This window comes from Sporisorium graminicola, chromosome SGRAM_12 (genome assembly GCF_005498985.1).
Source record: "Sporisorium graminicola strain CBS 10092 chromosome SGRAM_12, whole genome shotgun sequence".
Classification (NCBI taxonomy): Eukaryota; Fungi; Basidiomycota; class Ustilaginomycetes; order Ustilaginales; family Ustilaginaceae; genus Sporisorium; species Sporisorium graminicola.
In genome coordinates, this window is record NC_043722.1 from 685,290 (window position 1) to 703,999 (window position 18,710).

General features: G+C 57.9%; 7 protein-coding genes across 7 annotated transcripts; 3 read left to right on the forward strand and 4 right to left on the reverse strand.

The window, feature by feature from the left end:
- Positions 1–203: 203 nt before the first annotated feature.
- Positions 204–1,301, reverse strand: EX895_001792 (uncharacterized protein; the record flags this gene model as incomplete). The annotated part of the gene is made up of 1 exon (XM_029882391.1): positions 204–1,301. One exon carries the CDS (start codon positions 1,299–1,301, stop codon positions 204–206), a length of 1,098 nt encoding a protein of 365 aa, XP_029741246.1.
- Positions 1,302–2,540: 1,239 nt separating this feature from the next.
- EX895_001793 (uncharacterized protein) lies at positions 2,541–5,339 on the reverse strand (the record flags this gene model as incomplete). The annotated part of the gene is made up of 1 exon (XM_029882392.1): positions 2,541–5,339. One exon carries the CDS (start codon positions 5,337–5,339, stop codon positions 2,541–2,543), a length of 2,799 nt encoding a protein of 932 aa, XP_029741247.1.
- A 268-nt stretch (positions 5,340–5,607) lies between these two features.
- EX895_001794 (uncharacterized protein) lies at positions 5,608–6,902 on the forward strand (the record flags this gene model as incomplete). The annotated part of the gene is made up of 3 exons (XM_029882393.1): positions 5,608–6,330; positions 6,417–6,549; positions 6,625–6,902. The coding sequence occupies 3 exons, from the start codon at positions 5,608–5,610 to the stop codon at positions 6,900–6,902; spliced, it is 1,134 nt and encodes a 377-aa protein (XP_029741248.1).
- Positions 6,903–7,063: 161 nt separating this feature from the next.
- On the reverse strand, positions 7,064–7,603 carry EX895_001795 (uncharacterized protein; the record flags this gene model as incomplete). Its single annotated transcript, XM_029882394.1, has 1 exon — positions 7,064–7,603. One exon carries the CDS (start codon positions 7,601–7,603, stop codon positions 7,064–7,066), a length of 540 nt encoding a protein of 179 aa, XP_029741249.1.
- Positions 7,604–8,205: 602 nt separating this feature from the next.
- EX895_001796 (uncharacterized protein) lies at positions 8,206–9,273 on the forward strand (the record flags this gene model as incomplete). Its single annotated transcript, XM_029882395.1, has 1 exon — positions 8,206–9,273. One exon carries the CDS (start codon positions 8,206–8,208, stop codon positions 9,271–9,273), a length of 1,068 nt encoding a protein of 355 aa, XP_029741250.1.
- Positions 9,274–9,664: 391 nt separating this feature from the next.
- Positions 9,665–10,455, forward strand: EX895_001797 (uncharacterized protein; the record flags this gene model as incomplete). The annotated part of the gene is made up of 3 exons (XM_029882396.1): positions 9,665–9,870; positions 10,044–10,140; positions 10,369–10,455. 3 exons carry the CDS (start codon positions 9,665–9,667, stop codon positions 10,453–10,455), a joined length of 390 nt encoding a protein of 129 aa, XP_029741251.1.
- A 329-nt stretch (positions 10,456–10,784) lies between these two features.
- EX895_001798 (uncharacterized protein) lies at positions 10,785–16,457 on the reverse strand (the record flags this gene model as incomplete). Its single annotated transcript, XM_029882397.1, has 1 exon — positions 10,785–16,457. One exon carries the CDS (start codon positions 16,455–16,457, stop codon positions 10,785–10,787), a length of 5,673 nt encoding a protein of 1,890 aa, XP_029741252.1.
- Between the last annotated feature and the right edge of the window lie 2,253 nt (positions 16,458–18,710).

Genomic DNA, 18,710 nt, shown 5'->3' on the forward strand with positions numbered 1-18,710 from the left:
ATTCATTTGCTTCTATTTCGACACGGACTCTTTTCATACCTGGGGCTCAGCAGAGCAAGTTGCACGACCGTACTTGTGCTTTCGATGGACTGAAATGATTTCTTTTGGATACTCATTAGGCGATGAAGAACTGTTGTGAATCAACGACATGTCTGTTACAGGCAACCACCCGATCGTGACGAGTATTCGGTGCTTGATGCAGTTCAAGCCTTGACCGGCTCGTAGTCCTTGTTCACCATGACGTAGCGGAATCGCGGCTTGCCATCCTGCATATCCTTGACGACCTTGTTCGCATCCTGCATATCACGCTCCTCGATCATGGGCTTCAGATTCTGCTTAGCCGCCAACTCGAGCATCTCCCTAATCACTGCTGGGCTGCCTATCAACGAGCCACCCAAGAAGACGCCACTGAAGGCGAGCGCAGGCAGAGGCGTAGGCATGCACGGCTCCTCGGGCACACCCACTGCGACAATCTTGCCTTTCGGGCGGACGAGGCGGATGTAGTCGGTCAAGGGCATGTCCCCGTTGTTGTTGGTGAGCACGAGCAGGTCCAGGGAGCGCTTGTGGGCGGACCAGGGGTCCTTGTCAGCCGAAGCGATAAAGTCGGTCGCACCCAGCTTGCGAGCGAGTTGCTCCTTGGAGTGGGTGTGGCTGATGGCGGTGATCTTTTCGGCACCCAGGGCTTTTGCGAAGATGAGAGCAAAGTGGCCGAGACCGCCGATGCCGACAACGCCGACGTTCTTGACGCCCTCCGTTCCACAGCCATTGGTCTTGAGCGGGTTGTACACAGTGACACCACCGCACATGAGCGGGGCGGCGACAGTCGACGGCAAGCCCTCAGGAATGTGCACCGCAAAGTGTGCCGGAACCCTCGAGTACTTTGCGTAACCACCCATCGAGAATCCGGAGCCATCCGTGATCGAGTAGTCGCCGTTGTAGGTTCCCACGATGCCCTTCTCGCACCACGGCTCCATGTCGGCCTTGCATGCGCCGCAGCTCTTGCACGAGTCGGACTGCGCGCCCACGCCAACGCGGTCGCCGATCTTGAAGCCTTTGACGTCCTTACCGACGCGCGAGACAGTGCCGACGATCTCGTGGCCTACGACGCAGGGGTAGCGGGTGGGTCCCCAGCCGGAGCGCGCGGTGTGCAGGTCCGAGGCACAGACACCACAGCATTCGATCTTGATCTCGACATCGGTCTCGCGCCACTCCTTGGGCTTGAAAGACTCCCATTTCATGTTGCCGATGCATGACTTGTCGTGGCCAACCCAGCCTTCGAAGTGCGAGTCCGCGGAAGACATTGTGGATGTTGTTTTTGATGTGGGAGGAGATGTGGTGGTGGTGTACTAGGTTGAGTGTTTAGTTCCTCCGGAAGAGAAGTAGGCCGGCGAAGAGGGGTGTCACCTTATACTGTTGGGTCAGCGGCCGGCGTTCTGAAGAGCAGCCAATCGCAGAAACGACGACCTTGCACCGGTTCTACGGAAACACGACAAATGCAGACCAAAACCACAAATGCACCAGAACAAGTGGAGCGCTGCGCTCTGGGAAGAAAGGCAGCCTGAGGCTCAAAGCGTCGCCACCACCTTCACAAACTACGCGGGTCCTAGCGCACTTATCGTGTGTGCCAATGCTGACCAGGTTGAACTGTTTGAACCTTGCTGCTTCTGTCGAAATTCCTGCCATGAGAGACGACCGAGGGTTTGGAAGCCCTATGATGTCAAACGACACCTACAATATACACACGCACCCACGCGCCGGGCGTGAGCAAAAGCCGTAAAACCGCAGAAACGAGCCGAACTTCCTCTCTCTGCCCACGGCCTCCACCTCCACTGTTGTGCCTCTTTCCCAAGAAGGTTCTGCAGAGCGGATCCAAAGGCCGAGTCGAGTGTCTCTATCTGGTAGGCTCGTCTTTCGCTTGCCTCTCGCTCTCATGCATCTTTGCCGTGGAAAGACGATCGGTTCCGGTTCCATGCTCGACTCTGCCGAGGTTCGAAAACCCCCAGTTCAGCGAGGGTCTCTTCCTCTCTCTCTCTCATACACGCACACGAATACGCACACTCGCGGCCCGCGTCTGAAAAGAAGAAAAGGAAGATCTCTCGCTTCCTCTTGTTGTTTGTCCGAGCGAGAGAGATGCAAGGAAAAGTACGCGTGTGCAGCGAGAAGCTTTCAGCTGAGCTTTTCATGCCGGCGGAGTGGCGGTTGCGTGGTCCGCTCGTGCTCTCTCACAACCGATGTACACGACTCCCAGGACAGCCAACCTCGCCGCGCACGCGTTGTTGGCAGGAATCTCTTCTGTTGTGCTGATACCATGTCGTCGCAACACGGCGCTGCGTGGGAAGTATGAAGTCACTAGCAGCACTGGCCGTATGGGATGTCTTCTGGTCGCGCTCCACCAAAGCACCTCGCACACGGTAATGCTGTTTCTCCCACCCAAACGCACGCCCAGCCCCACCTAACACAACGCTTCACAATAAGCTCCGTTCCACCGCTACCGTGTGACTCTGCCAGTGTGACGCGCCCCCTCACTCGCCTCACACGGCTCACACGCCAAACCTTGCCCGCTGATCCAACCACCACCTGAGCCCCTCCTCGCGCGTGGCCGCATTGAGCGCCTGAATCGCATCGAACGTCTTCTGGCACAGCGCGAGCCTGCTGCTCTGCGCACCCGCGGCATCCAACCCGGACAGTTCCCTCTGCTTGTGCAGCAGGATGAACGATTCGACCTTGCTGAGTGCGGAGCGGAGGAGGACGAGGTTGACGCTGGGGATGCAGGCGATGAGGCACATCTGGAGGTGCGTGAGCCTGTCGTGCGTGTCGCCTCCGTCTCGCTCTGCGCTGGTTGTTGCCGCGGAAGGATGCACCGAGTCGCTGCTGGCAGTGGCCGAGTCGAGATCCGCCTTCGTCACGCCGCTGCTGCCCTCAGCGAATCCACCGGCCTGAATCCCCGCCTCTTTGCTGCCATCCTTCGCCGAGAGCCGCTCGCGATCAATCTCCTCGGCGATCCTTGTAATCACCCACCATGCCACCGAATCGCTCCTGTCACTAATCGCACCGACCACCGTCGACAGCGCATACTCCAGCTGCACCGAGTTCAAGCGCGTCGGGAAACTCGCTAGCACCAAATCCACGTAGAACGGCGCCAGATTGAGGATGCACCGTTTGTGGCTGGCGTACATGGCCAATACAACCGAGTGCGCCGATTCAAACGTATCGCTGAACCGTGTGTTTTCCAGATACGGCCGACAGACGGGCAGCACAAGCTCCTCCACCACTTGGTCCGGCAGCACGCGGATCAGCTGCTCGGCCACATTGAGGAAGTACGTCGTCGCACTGCGCTTGGCCGTGTTCATTTCCAGTCCGTCTGCATCGCCTGCCCCGGTGATCGGAGCGATGAGTTCCAGCAGCTGGATGCATGCCTCCCCGTCGCGCCCGATCACGTCCAGCGCCGAGTAGAACACTTTGCGGTACACATCAAAGCCATCCGACCCGAATGTGCTCGTGATCCAGTACAGATGCGAGTAGGTCGCCAACACATGCTGCACAATCACCAGATACGGCACCGGCAGATTCGACGTAGACGCTCGCGGCCATTTGCGATCCGCGTCCCCCTCTGCACCCATCGTCGGCGGCGGAACCGTAAGTGTCGGGCTCGGACACATGTCCACCAACGCATCCATCATCGAGTCGAACACCATCGTGTAGCTGAACAGAAGCGTCTTGAATGACGTCCACAGCTGCTTGGTGAGCTGTCTGCTCGCTTCCACAATCTGGTCCTCGTTCGCGCCGGCGAGCGGGCTCGACAGCCACGATGCCTCCAAGTGAGACGACAGGCGAGACATGCGTACGAGCATCGGGAAAAACTCAATCTCCCCAGACTGCTGCACAAGCGCGGCATCCGTCGTCCCCAACAACAGCGCCGACAGCTCCTCCGGAGTGAGCGACGTGACCGCCTTCGCCAGCGCACGCGACATGAGCTTCGACAGCGGGCCCAGCAGCGGAAACAGTGTCGATTCCATCACGCCTTGCAAAATTTTTCCCGTAGCACCGTTGGGGTCGACCAAAATTCGTGGATCGCTTTCATCACCGCACGTCTGAGTGTGCACGTCCTGCGCGAGTGAGGAGAGGAACGAGGAGCGATGGGGCCCTTCAAAGAGCGAGAGGATGGCATCGCTGGTGGCCGAGGTCAGCTGGATCGGGTCGAGAGCGTGAATCTTGCGGTCAGGCACAAAGGGGGCTAGTTGAGCTGCCATGTAGAGGGGAACATCGCGGACGTCGCTGAGCGCTGCACGCAGGGTCTGCTTCGAGGCGAGCGAAGTGATGCTGGCTGGGCCTGCAACCGAAGCAGTGCGCTTGCGAAACTCGGCCTCCCATTCATCGACATCTCGATCGCTGTGCTCGCTAGAATCCGTAGCAGAGCTTGCCTGCACAGAATCAGAAGACGTGGTCTGCCCATGAAGATGGTCAAGGATCTCGGCGAGCGTCACGATCCATTCGTCTTCAATGGTGCCGAGCGCATGGCGAACGCTGAGACCAAGCGAAGGATTGGAACGCAATGCTGCCATCTCCTCGAGGATCGACATGTCCCGCAAGCGCCTACGCTGATCTTTGAGCACATAAAGCGAGTTGAGCAGGCCCCCGATGATGGCAAAGCGCGGGATGGGCAGGCCTCTAGCAGCTCTGTACGACTCGGGCGTTGCATCGCGCTCTGTATCGTCCATGCCTTGGAGAATGGCGCCGAGAAATTGAGAGAGAGACGAACGCGCGCGCCAGCCGGTCCTGTTGTTCTTGGACCGGACGATGAGGTCTACTCGCTTGGTGAGTGCGGCAGCGACAGCCTGTGAGATGTTGGTCGAACGTGCGATCAAGAACGCGCTCAAGGAGCTCGCGACGTTGGAGGCACTTCGTGAAGCAGCATTGGGTGGTGAAGTAGTTGTGAGGGTGTTGGAAGACTTGTCAGATGTGTTTGAGGGGGAGCCAGGCTCAGTGGTCCATGTGAGCTTGTTTGGTGAGCTGCCTGACGCCGATGTTGCTGTTGGCGGCGTGCTCGCTGGAGGCGGAGGCGTCCAGAGACAGCCGCTGGCGTTGATGACGCGGGCAAAGTCGGCCACATGCTCGAGCTGCAATTTGCTGAGATAGTAGGTGATGCTTCCGTAGAGCGTGCCCTCGGACAGCAGGCTGAGGTGCTGTGTGCTGGTAGAAGGGGCTGAGAGGAGCTTTTTGAGAGACTGGAAGGTGGCATCGTCGGTAGGATCGAGAAAGATGGGCTCTTCCTTGGAGGACTTGCTGGATGATGTTGTAGCCCGCGATGGCGCATACGCAGATCTCTGAGAGCTCGTCATGTTGCTCGCGTCGATGGGCTGATGGTGGTTGACGGGAGAAAGAGTGGCAATCGTCGCTCGGCTTCGAGCTTTCACCGGATGGCCGGCGGACAAGCCGCTTTCAACTTATTTTGCGGGGTTGGAGGGCTCGGAATGTAGATCTAACAACGTCTCACCCCACTTCCCGTCGTTCAATTCTGTGCACATAATTCGAGCCTTTCCCGCTGGATACTTGCTGCTCCGACACGTACCACCATCAAGGGCTATCATCGCCGACCGCGCCGGAAGCATGCCCTCGCCACCGCCGAATCATCGCCCATCTGCGGCGGCACTATCGCCATTCGGGCGCAACAGCCAGAACGCTGCACTACTGGCCAAAGCAAACAAGTCAGGCATACCACCTCCATCCTCACCCTCGTCCAGCTCGAACAAGCAAGCACCCGCCACGCCCAAGTCGTCAAAGTCATCCGGACTCGGCAATGGAAGTAACACAGGTGGTGATGGAAACAGGAGCATCTCGCTCTCGTCACGCCCCTCGCCTCTACCGTCGAACCGAAGCCCATTCGCGTCACCCACTAATCCTGGTAGCTTTGCAGGCCGTACATCGTCAAGATACGACTCGACGGGCTTGCTGAGTCGTGAATTTGAGACGACGCATCATCGGCAATGCCGTATGCTGCTGATGACGTTTATAGCAGCAGCGAATACGTGGGAAGAGATTGCAACTTTTGACGGGCTCAAGTGGGCAAAGGAAGCCGTGGAAGGCTGGGAAGATCTATACGCGGCCAAGAAGCTCGGTCAGCGAGATGCGTCTGCCACTCGACAAGCCAAGGGACCTACGGCCAGCTCGACATTGAGGGCAGAGGACAAGAAGCAAGCGCTGGCGTTGGATCCGAAGCAAGCGCACGATCCTATCTTGGGGCCGGGAGGCCTAAGGGAATCGAGGATGGCTGATGCAGTGAGACGGATAGAGGCGGCCCATATTGGGTTGAGGACGGTCAGTGGTAAATTGGTAAGCTTGAATGGCGCGCTGCCACCTACCTCGAACTGGTAGTGTACAGAAACCTGACCCCAACTTATTTCCTCGTCAATCGGCAGGACAAAGCGTTGCAAAAGCTAACGACGTCAAGCGACTCGCTGCACTCACTCCTCGAAGAGGTATCACAGCGGCAAGGGTTCAAGTCCGCCTTCAAAACCCCTATGTGGGCCACGTGGCCCTTGTATCGCTTTGGTAAGTCAGTGCACCCACACGTCTCGTGCGTTTGAAAACACATCCTCTGACATGGCCTTGGTGCGATCAACACAGCCGACCGCGCAACCGAGATAGAAAAACAGTATCGCATGGCGACAATGCACTTCGAAGTGCTCATTCCGATACTCCTCGAATCAGGTGAACCTCCTGCGTCCCGGACCACGCGCAACGATGATTTCGACGATGATCAAGCGACAGACATGCGCAGCAACGAGAGACGTGCAGCGTACCAGGAGTGGTCCAGTCTATCGTACGTGGAAAAGAGAGGACCGCAGAGCTTGCCCGGCCTGGAAATGTTGTGTCAGGTAGAGGTCGCTCGGTGGAGAGAGTAGAGTGGACATTGTAGATGTTTCAGCTTTGGCACACTGTCGAAGAGCAGGTCCGAGAGTTTCTGAAAAGATTGTCCATTGAGCACGCCTGTTGTACATTAGATCTATACCAAGCGCAGGCAAGCAAGCAGACAAGCAAGCAGGCAAGCAGGCAGGCAGGCAGGCTAGACAAAGTACACGGCCATCTGTTCGCCAGCCTTGTGGTATCCGCACTTTTCATAGAACGGCACATTCTTCTCGCTGCAATCCAGGATGACCTTGTAGCAGCCTCTCTGCTTGCCGACCTCAGTCAGCACCTCGATGATGCGCTTGCCCAGCCCTTTCCCCTGGCCGTCCTTGTGGACGACAATGTCCTCGATGTGACCGCACAGCCCGGCGCCCCTCAAGAACTTGTATTCGACAAACAGCGTGCCGCAGGCGACGATGTGGTCGGTGTTGGTGTTGACGAAGACGATGGGGTAGTAGGTGTGAGGGGCGGCTTGCTGGAGTGCGAACTGTGCGGACCATGCGGCGGGGCCGATGTCCGGGGTCGAGGTGAGGTCGGCGAGCACGCGCAGGTGGCCGCGGTTGTAGTCGTCGCTGGCGAGCGGCCGCACGATGATGTCCTGTGGTAGCAGGTCCCTGGTAGCTTGCGGTATGAGCGAGGGGTCGAAGGCGAGTTGTAGCTCTGACTCGGGTGTCAGAGCATTTGTTGATGACGGCATGGTTGTGCTCAGACGCGATCCAACGCGGCGAAATGCGAAGTGCGAAAGTGGAGAGAGAAACAGCAGAGCGTGCAACTCGACGTCGCCGAAGAGCGTTATACCGAACTGGGAAGCAAAATCTGTATTGGTACGTTGGGTGCGACCTCGACCGGGTTGAAATGGAGACTAGGACGTCGCAGTGGCTGTGTTGATGGTGGTGGAGCAAAATGGACAAAGCCACCAAACGTAAAGTCTCCGGAAACAAACACTTTACTCGTCAGCCCCTGTTGCTTTCTCTCTCTCTCTCTCTCTCTCTCTCTCTTGACGCGTGCTGGACGATTCATTCAAAAGCGACTGACATGCATAGGGCGAACCTGCGAGCGAACCGCCGCAGACAGGCCAAGCTGCATGAAGATCGACAGAGGCGCGCGAGCCGATGTGCCAGCGCCAAATTCGTTCAAAATATACCTCTTTTGGACCCTGAATTGGATCGGCTGAATCGCGCCCAAAAGGATGAGATGATCAAAGTCTAACAAATCTGAATTTGGGAAACCGGTAACGTCGGGAGCTTTTCGCTCGAGCACAGCTTCTCTTTCCTTTTCGCCAACTCTCCACCATCCAGCATGCTGTCCACACACTCTTCGATCGCTCTCACGGGCGCAAGGCGTCTCGCTACATCTCACTCATCAGCGACAACAAGAGGCGTCGCGACCTTCACGCGCTCCTATCCGTCTTTCCAAGCAAGCAAGCCGTCCGCGACGCGTACGCAAGCGGCCTTCTTCCAGCACTCATTCCATCCTTCCCTCATCGCCTCGCTCCAGTCTACTCCAACCCATCACACCGCACACCGCCGATGGAAGTCCTTCATCGCTGCCGCAGCACTAGCCGGTCTCGCTTCAGTCTACAGCCTCTCTCTGGGTGGCAGCGTCAAACTGGAAGCTGCGCCCGCTGGTGCTGCGTCTAGCTTGACCTCAATCGCTGCTGATCCTTCCCAGCAGGTCGTCGTCGACACGGATACAAATCTCAGCTTCCCGCTATACATCCCTACGCCCGCATCGTTCCGCTCCACAGACGAGCCAGGGCCCAAGCTCCGATTGGTCGGGCTGGGCGTGCGCACCGTCTCGTTCCTCCGCGTCCGCGTCTACGTCGCTGCGCTCTACATCGACGAAGCCGCACTGCACGCCTCCGATCCCGCGCACGCAAAGTCACTCGAACAGCGCATGAAGTCCTTACTCGACCAAGGTACACCAGCAGTGATCCGCATCGTTCCCGTCCGCAATACGGACTTCAACCACTTGCGCGATGGATTCATCCGCGCACTGCAGGCTCGACTCAAGCTGGCACTGAAAACGGCGCGGGTCAAAGCAGGCTCCGCGGCGGAAGAAGGGTTTACACGCGGGGTGCAGCAGATCAAGGAGTCGTTCCCACGCGGGTCGGTCCCCAAAGGTGCGCCGTTGGACGTGGTCGTGCGACCGGGCAAGGGTGGGCAACCGGCGAGTCTCAACTTTGAGTATAAAGGCCAGGTGTTCGGGCAGGTAGAGTCGGGCAGTCAGGAGAACGAGGTCAAGGGAGGCGATGCAGGTTTCACGGTAGCCAGAGAGCTGGTGCTGGCGTACTTTGCTGAGCAGGGAGAAATCAGTACGCCGTTTAAAAAGTCGGTTGAGCAAGGGTTGTTGTCGCAGCAGCAGTAGTAGTAATGGCTGCGAGGCATCTGCAACGGTACAAGTTCGAGAGTGCATTCAAGTCGTGCTGCGTATGACAAGTTTTTGAGGGGAGCTTGAATTTGTGTTCATGGGGGCGTGTGGTGAGAAATATGCTCGAGAGAGCAACACTTTTATTTTTCTGCAACAGCGCAGCGCACATGCCATCGGCCACCGCGCGCAGTCCAACTCTTCCAAAAAGCGGCGGCGGCGATTTCTTCTCAGCTCCACACGTTCAACCCTTGCAACTCGTCGACCACTTGCTTCAGCACGCTTGCAACCCGCGCAGCGCACGCCTTCTCATCTACCGTTCACAACCACTCGACACACTTGTCTCACACACCATCCCCTTCAGCTCAGCGAGAGAGAGGCGTTCCCCACAATGGCGCCGCAGATCCCGGACGAAACGCTGTCCAAAGTGCTCGAAAAAATCCAACTGCAGGTCTACCAGACAAACCAGCAGCTGGCCGCGCTCAAGGCGCAGATCGCTGCTCGCGAAAGGGAGGCCAAACTCAACACGCTGACGTTGAGCGAGCTGCAGGCGATCCAAGACCCGCAGGCACCGTTCTACAAGTCGGTTGGTAAGATGTACGTATGCCGCAAGCAAGAGGTGGGAAGAGAAGGATTCAAGGATGGGAATCCCCTTCGACCGAGGTTCACGCCCAGCGAACAAGAATGAGATGCGCACCAGGGACAGCAGCGCAATATAAGCCACAATGCTAACCTCGCACTTTTCCGGGCCTCCCACCCCGCACTCACAGGTTCATCCAAGAATCACAACCAGCAGTCCTCTCGGAACTCACAGCCAAACAGAACGCCATCACCACCGACATCGAGGCCCTCAACAAGAAGCAAAAAGTGCGTACCATCCTAACCACCTTCCCCCGCCCTGCTCGTCTTACCTCCTCTGTCTCTCCACAGCCTCGTCGAGCCTGACACCTGACACCTGACACCTGACACTGACACTGACCGAAAACCAACACGCCTTGCCCTTGCCCTTGTTCTTCTTCTCTTCTCTCTCCACCTCCCCGCATCTCTCCCACACACGCACGCACGCACGCACCCTCCGTCCTGCTGTTCTACCAGTACCTCACAAAACAAGGCCAGGACGCACAGGCACACCTCAAGGACATCTTCAGCAGCGTCAACCGCCAGCAGCAACAGCAAGCCTGAAACCTGCCCCTCTCCCGCGCTCCCGCGCTCCCCCTCGTCCGTCTCCTGGCTACACCGCATCGATCTGTACCATAGTCTCGCTCGCACTCGAACCCCAAGTCTGTTCCACCACCACACTCCTGCATTACTCACCGGTCCCGTCCGCGTCAACACCGAACATCGCACACACAACGCAGCCCCGCATCAAGGGCAAGACGACCTAGGCATGTCAAGTGAAGCGTGTATAACTTGAGTTAACTTATCATCCAAAACACCAAAAAGTCCGTACAAATACAAAAGCCAACTAACAGTTACGGCTTTCACAACAAAAGGTCCATGCAAATACAAAATCAACCCCTCCTACCCACCCCAAACCCCGCCGCCGCCCCCGCCCCCGCCGTCGTCGCAAGCAACGGCTCCGGCCTCGCCCCCACAACAAGCGAATCCGCACTCGTCATCCCCAACACACTCCCCGCCCTCATCGGCGTAGCGGCGCCCGAGCTCGGTGCCGTCTTGGCCGTCTTCACCATCGGAACAGGCGCTGCTGAATCGCACAGCAGCGCCACCTTCTGAATCAACGAGATAGCACGTTGCACCCTAGCATGCGACAGCGACTCGGGCGGTGTGTTCCGCAACAGATCGCGCAGCATGAGTCCGTACCGCGGAATGCGCTGCGTCGGCATGATTGCGATATCCATCGGCGTCAGGCTCTTGACTCCGCGCTGCTGCTGCGTTAGGCCTGCCGCTGGCACAGGTGCCAAATTAGCAGACGAAGGCGTCATGCTGGGTCCTGACCATCCTCCATCAGGAGCAACCGAGGAGGTAGGCGTCGTTGCGGGCGTGACAAACGTCGATTGGCTGCGCGAATGTCCAAATCGCCGCGACGCCCTAGTGCCCACATGTGAGGCAGCCAGAACGTCCGTACCCTGCTCCTGCTCTGGGCTTGCCGACAACTTCGCAGCAGCTGGAGCCACGACGATACTTGGCGCAATAAAGCTGGTGCTGGTGATGGTGCTGCGTCGCTTGTTCGACAGCTTCACGGGCAGCGTAGCACCATTCACCTGGCTGGCCAATGACCCGTTGTCAGCATCGGCACGCGCCGCAGCGATAGGCGAAGTAGGACGTGTGAGCGAAGTCATGCGTAACGTTGTCGAACGCAACCCTGAAGCTGGCGATGAGATTCCAATGCTGCTCGAGGCCTCGACCGTCGAAGCTCCCACCTCGGTCGACTCACGAGGCATCAGCGGTACCAACCCAATCTTGTACGCCGATTTGGCCTTGGCCAGCTCCGTCGAGCGCATCTCCTGCAAAGCCTCAGAGGCCACTGCAGACCAACCTACAAAGGTCGACTCGAGTTGGGCAGATAACACGTCGAACGCGGCGCCGACACCGGCGCTGGTAGGATTTTCTTCGACGCGCTGCACGAGCGAGTTGCTCAGTGCAATCAGCTGCGGCAGGAATACTCGCAACAACCCAATATGGCTGGGCGGCACAGCTTGCGGTGACGTCTTGCTCGCATAGGCCGATGAATAGGCTGCAAAGAGATTGCTCGTAGATTTGCGTTTGATGCCCGGGCCTACCGAATTGCCACTAGCCACTCCGGGCATCTTGCTAACCACGGCCAGGAGGCTGCTCAGATGTCGCGCATAGCTTCGCTCGGTCTGCACCAGCTCGCGAATGAGGAACAGTGCCTTGACCTCCTTCTTCCAGTCATCGTCATTGACAAACGCGCCGTCGTGTAGCTTGCCGCTGGCCTTGCCGACGCCCCATTCGAGACCCGAGGTGGGCGGGCCGACGGGAGATTTTTTGTCCACGTACGCCTTGACGATGTCCTTCTGCCGCTGATCGACTTCACGCTCCGAGTCTCGCAGCGGTGCAGATATCGGTTGCGTACTGCTCAGCTTGGAATCTGCGCTAGCCGACCTTCGGTGACGTAGCCCCAACTTGGCAGCTGTGCCAGGCGTAGGAGTTGCCGCACTTTCTCCCTCTTGCAAGATTTGGGTAGTCGTCGCCGGAGAGTCATCGGCTGAGGATTTGACAAGGTCGTCATCGTTGAGCATAGATCCCGAAGCTTTGGTCTTGAGGTAATTGCCCGACATCATGCCCAGACGAGCCAGGCGCGTCTTGTTCTCGGCGTCTTGGACTTGCGCCTCGATGCGCTCGCGCTGCACGGCTCGAACTTGTTCGAGGGCCGCGAGGAACTCGTGATCATCGACCATGTCGAGCGTGGGCTGGCTCATCTTGCGGTCCTTGGTGGTCATGGCCCCTCGGAATCCCATCGCAGTAGATGGACGCGCAACGCCAGGCTCCTCTGCAAACGAAGTACGGATCGGATGCAACACCGGCTTACTGAGCGTACGGCGGCGACGTACGTCGCCTGAACTGGGCGTGGTCGTCAACTCGACGCCTTCACCGGTCTGACGAGTTTGCTGCGAAGGCGCCAACCTATTCGCCATTGAGAGCGGAACTTTTGTCAAAGGAGTGGGCCTGACAGTCGCACCCTTGGTGGGCGACTCGTTGGCGGCCACAGAAGGCCGCGAAGATGGAGGTGGAGACCGGCGGCGGAAGGAAGACGGAGGGTTCGCAGGTCGTTGAGGCGAGCGGGAATGCGATGTCGAGGTCAAAGGTCCTAGCGATGATGTCGATGTGGATCTGACCGTCGTGCGGCCAGTTGCACCAGCTGATGGCGGAGATGGCTGCACACATCTGGCTAGCGAGCTCTTGGTTGGAGCCAGAACACTATTGCTGAACCCGTAAGGCGCCTTGACTGCGGGAAGCGCCAGTCCGAGCGACGTTTCAGCTCGATCAGCCGGAGACGATCGATCCAATCTGAAGCCGGAAGACATCTTGCGAACACCTGCGGCCGGTGACTTGCTGTCACTTGTCATGCTGGCACCATCCGTTCGATTTTGCGGCAATGTAGGCTGTGGCGGTGCCGTCTTTAGAGACGCCTTGCGCTCCCTTCGCAGTGAATTGCGCAGGTAGAAGCCAAGGCTCGTTTCCGCCCTTGCCGGCAAAGCGTACAAGGGCGTAGACTCAGTACGAGGACTTTGCGGTGGAGAAGCCAACAAATCTTTCCGAGCGGAACGTTGTCTCGAAGTGTCGAACACGCCTGAAAGACGACGTCCGAGCGATGTTCGGTTTGGCTGCGAGAAAGCTTGCGTCGCCGACGGTGTCATCGCAGTAACGGCAGGGGTACTCGGCGACGCTAGCGTGCGATCAAATACCGGGCTGACCGGTTCCGTCGCTGTCAATGGAAAAAAGTCCGTCGCTGTGGCAAAGGTGGGCAACACAGAATCGTCCGGAGAAGGGCTTGCGGGGGCATTGGAGGAATTCTCGTTGAGAGGGGAAGCGAGGGCGTCAAAGAAGAAGTTCTCTTCGTCCACGGGCGTGAACATGGGCAAAGCACCCGAAAAGCTAGACCTTGTGCTGACATGCCCATGAGCGACAGGTGTCGCATTGGCGCGCTGGTCTGGGTCTGCAGCCGTACGTCGCGCTGACCTGGAGATCAAGTTGGCAGAGCCGAGCGAAATGTGCTTCTTGTGTCCCAGCTTCTTCGAAGTGCTGCCAGAGATAGCGGCCATGCCATCGAGCGACTGCGAGGTAGGCAGAGCCTTCGGTGCTGGCAGAACCAGCGTCTTGTACACGGCCTCGGGTGAGTCGGCAAGTCGATCAAAAAGGGATGCTCGAGACACTGCTTCCTGGCCATCAACTGCTTGGGAACGTGTCGGGTGCGAGCTCAGGCCAGACACCTCGTCTCTTACAAGATCCGTCTTTGACTCTCGGGCAGCTTTATTCTCGAGCCTGGCTGGTTCCGCTTCGGGCACACCACGCAATCGAGCCTCGTCGACCAGGCCCGAGACATTGATCTGAGCATCCTTGAGCGGCGGAAGAGCAACAGCCAGCAGAGGCGACGTCTGGCCCGGCGGATCGATCTGGCTCTGGAGGAATGCAAAACTCTGGGCAAACGACGGAGAAAGCTGAGGCTCCGCGCTAGAGCGTTCACTCGTGCGAAGCGGCGTCGATGTGGTCGCCAACGATCCCGGTCGTTCAGAGACTTGCAGGACAGAAGGGCGCTTCACAATGTCGCGCGTCTTGACACGAAGGGTACCACCGGGTACAATCGTGCCTGTCGAGGACAGAGACGCTTGACTCTTCGAACGCCTGCTCGGGGCGCGAGAGCTCGGCTCCGAAGTCGCCATCGGTGCTGTAGGCGTGGAAGTTGTAACGGTACCCCCGGACTTCTTCGTCTTGAGATTCGAGATCTTCATGGACCAGTTTGTGTTCTGCAGCGTCAGACGCGAAGAGAGACGCGACTTTGGTCGCTCGTTCAGCTTAGTGCAGTCTGTGGACGGAAGAGGCTTGAAGCTGTGAGCTGCGCTGGGCGCGGGTGCGGACGAGTCCACGTTTGCGTCGGACCGACGACTTTGCATCGCCGACTGCCTCAAATGGACGTCAAGAGAGCTTTGAGATGAACGCGACGAACTCGGCTTACTCGTCTTGTCAGTAGGGGCAGACTTTGGCTTTTGCGCACGAGCAACGCTTCCAGAGGCAGCAGTGGATGACGCTTCAACAGGCGGAGACGTTGTTGTAGGAAGGGTCAAGTTCAGATTCGGACTCGAGCTTTGCGCGACCGGATACGAGGAGCCTGCTGTGACGACGCGCTCAGGCCCCTTGAGGTGCGCTTGGGCATTGGCGGGTGGAGTCCACATGAACGAGTTTCGGAGCGTTTTGGCTTGCCTGGACAAGGTCATTCGGAAGGAACTGCTGGAGGATGTCGAGGAGCGCTTGGATGCGGTGGCAAGCATCGCCTTTTCGTTCTCATGCGCCGACGAGGTGGAAAGACTGGAGCTAGACTTGTTCGGTTGCGAGCGGTGGTCGACCGCAGAGCTGTCAGAGCTAGTGCACGTGAGGGCGGGTTTGTAAGAAGAGCGCTGAGGTACTGCAAGGCGATCGTCGCTGCGTTTGGTACAAGTCGGTGCGCCGCAGGGAGAAGACAAGACCGAGGAGGACAGCGTCGGACCGGCCAGAGAGCTGGAGGTGTTTTGCGAATTGAGCTTTTGCAGATTGGCTGCTACCAGTGGTACCACGGGACCGTCGGGCGAGCTTTGCTTTTGCACAGTGTGGTCGTCATCTGAGGTCTTGCTCGCGCCGTCAGCGGCTGTGCACACGTTCAAAGGCACGGCAAATGGATCGAGCGACTGCGATCGCGAGGGAGGGATGGGCGCGTTGGAACGCATGAGAGGAGGCAAGGAAGCGCGCGCAACGTCCAACGAAGGTCGAGCGTAGGAATAGTCGGACCGCCAGAAGTCGTCGAGGGAATCGATCTCGTCCGATCTGACGTTTGTCTTGCGTTCAAGTCCGTCATCATCGAGGATGGGGAAGTCGGCCGGGGACGCATCACCCAAGGAGGAGCCGTTGCCCTCCTCTGGACTCGTGGGGGTAGTGCTGACCGAGCTCTGGCTGCGGTAGAGGTGCGTCGCAGGACGTGAAGCGGAAGCTGCTGTTGAAGAACCAAGGGCGATGTTGAGACCGAGAGGTAGAGCGTCTGAGGCTCTTGATTGCTTAGGGGGATCGGCCAAAGCAGACGAGGGAGGAGGGACTGGGAGGTCCTTGAATCGACGATTGGGCACGTGTGAATTTTGCGGTAGGAAGAAGCTGTCTGTGGTAGCAGTCGAGCGCGAAGAGCCAGTAGATCTGCCCGAGTCGCTGCGGTGGTGATCCTGCGACGGGTCTAGAGCTGGGTGTGGCAGAGGTGCACGCGAAGACGAAGGGCAGATGCTGGAGCGCATAGGTCTGTTTGTGGGCAGAGGCGAGTGCTGGACGAGGGTGGCATTGGACGACGACGACGTTGGAGGCTGCCTGGCGAGACGGGTGATGGCGAGCGTAGGGATGGAAGAATTGGAGAGGGTTCGTGCCGATTTGGCAGTAACAGGTCGCCTAGACGAGGTTTTGACGGGAAGAGGCGGGGTTGATACCTCCCCCTTTGGAGTAGCAGGCGAGGTCATCCTAGGTGGAACCATGACGGCGAGGGCAGAGGGGGCGGTAGGTGAGACCGTGCGACTCGCTTTACTGTTGCTGGCGAGAGCTGGGCCGGCTGACGGATGGCCACTTCATTCGGAGGTAAGTGGCGGGCAATGTCTGCGACTGGATGCTTGAATTGCGAAAAGCTGAAGCAGTGAGACCTGGGAGGCGCAGAGTGCCGAGCTGATTGTGAGCCGTATGAGAGATTCTAGAGGGTGCACTTGAGACGAAGTCGTCGTCATGAGACGAGGTAGCAGCGGATCAAGAAGACGGGCTGCTCGCAAAGGGTGTAGATGTCTGCGAGGGATGTCGAACAAGCAGACAAAACCTATATCGAAGCCGAAGCGAGATGGAAGTACAGACAAGCTGAACGGAGATAAAAAAAGTGGCCCGAGGTTCGGGTCGAGGTGCATTCCTTGCCGTCAGCGAAGTGGCAGAGGAAGTCGGGCGACGATCAAGTTGAACGAGAAGATAGAAGGTACGAGTGTCGAGCTCGACGTCGGCCGTTAATGATAGGAAAGCATGTCGGAGCGTAATGCAAGCCAGTGAGGGTGTCGAAGATCGGTCTAGCGATAGATATGGGATGAGATCAACCGCAGAAAAGGCCGCAAGCACGAGGTGAAGAGAGGATCGGGACACTGGAGCGAAAGTGGAGAATGGCCGAAAAGAGAGAGGATCGCAGCTATAGTAGCAGACTCGATCAAGAATTCAACGTCGAGAGCCTCTTCTCCGATTGTTCAGGGTCGTCAAGAGCAAGCAACACAAAGCAGCACTGACTTAGGATCAGCCGGATTCAGGGCTCGCTTTCCGGGAAACAGAGAGGGTGCCTCTGATCTGCAGTCAATCCTTCAGTCCGTCCGTCGGTCAGTCAGACAGCCTGCCAGCCTGTCATGGTGAGGCGATCTCGTTGCAGTCTGAAAATAAGTTCGGTCTAGCCGAGCCCAACTCGAGCATCGCGACACACACCGACACACAGCACCCCTCTGCACCCTTGAGTCTCCGAGCAGCAACGCCCATTTCTCGAAATCACATCCCGTCACTACCGCTGTTTTTATTTTATTTTTGGTTGACTAACAAGATTTTGGCAGCAGGATCAAGCGAGGCATCCGATGGTGAATCACATGGTGATGAGACAGGCGTTACTCATTTTAGGCAAGGCAAACAGCAAGCAAGCTTCGACAGCATCAAAGCGCCATCTCTGCTCTGCAGGTGTCCACCTTCTGGGTGTGTGGAAGTGCAACGGTGCAAAGCTGACTTTCCGGCCAGACGCCGACAGGAAGGGTCGAGTCGAATAGCCAGAGCTGATCGCAAGCAACATCGTCGTCGTCGTCGTTGTCATCGCAGGTGGCATCTGCTACATCGCTAAACAGTCTGTCGAGGCAGATGCCTCAATCGCCCATTCACTCATTCACCATGGTGGACGTTGTCGCTTTACCGGCAAGCGTTTTCTGTGCGGCAGACGGCGGGTGTTTCCGACACGCTGCTTGCTCAAGCTGCGAGGATCGCAGGCAGCTGGCTGGCTGCATATTTGTGTCTCATCCACCTGCATCACGGCTATTCTGCCCTTTGTTTCCTCTGCAATTCGACCTCCGACCAGGCTTCCGCTGCTGCTTTCTCCACATCGATCTGTGCCACGGAAACAGACCCGGACCCTTTTGCATTTCCTAGCCTGGCGACCTGTCGTCATCGCTTGGGAACCAGAGCGACTCAAGAAAGGCGGGACGAGCCCTGCGAACAGTGGACCGGGTACCACGCATTCGGAAACGAAAGCGAAGCACACGAGCCTTTTTTTCCCGGCAACAACAGAAGCGAGCACGACAAGGCGTGCGTGGACTCTCGGCAAGCGACTGTCGATCCAGAGAAATCGCTAAAATTGCGCCCAGAGGTTGTACGACTTGCCAAGGACGAAGTTCGAGATGAATTTGACTCATCACCGCAGCGCCTCTCCGTTCTGCTTGCTCATTGCCATACTGACATGTTCGGAATGAGCCGCGGACCGACAATGCAGGTAGCAATGCGTGGAAAGAGACACTACAAGAACAATTTCAACTTCGCGACAAAAAGCGCGGATGGTCCGAACCTCACCCGGACTAGCCGACACGTCGGAAGAGATATTTGGGATCACGAGGTTGAGACGCTGAAACAGCGGCAAGACATCCTCAGTCGTACACTACGACACCAAAGCGATCGCATAGTCAGCCTGGCAGCCGCATCCAAGCGACGAACATCACCCACGGTGTGGGTCACCAATA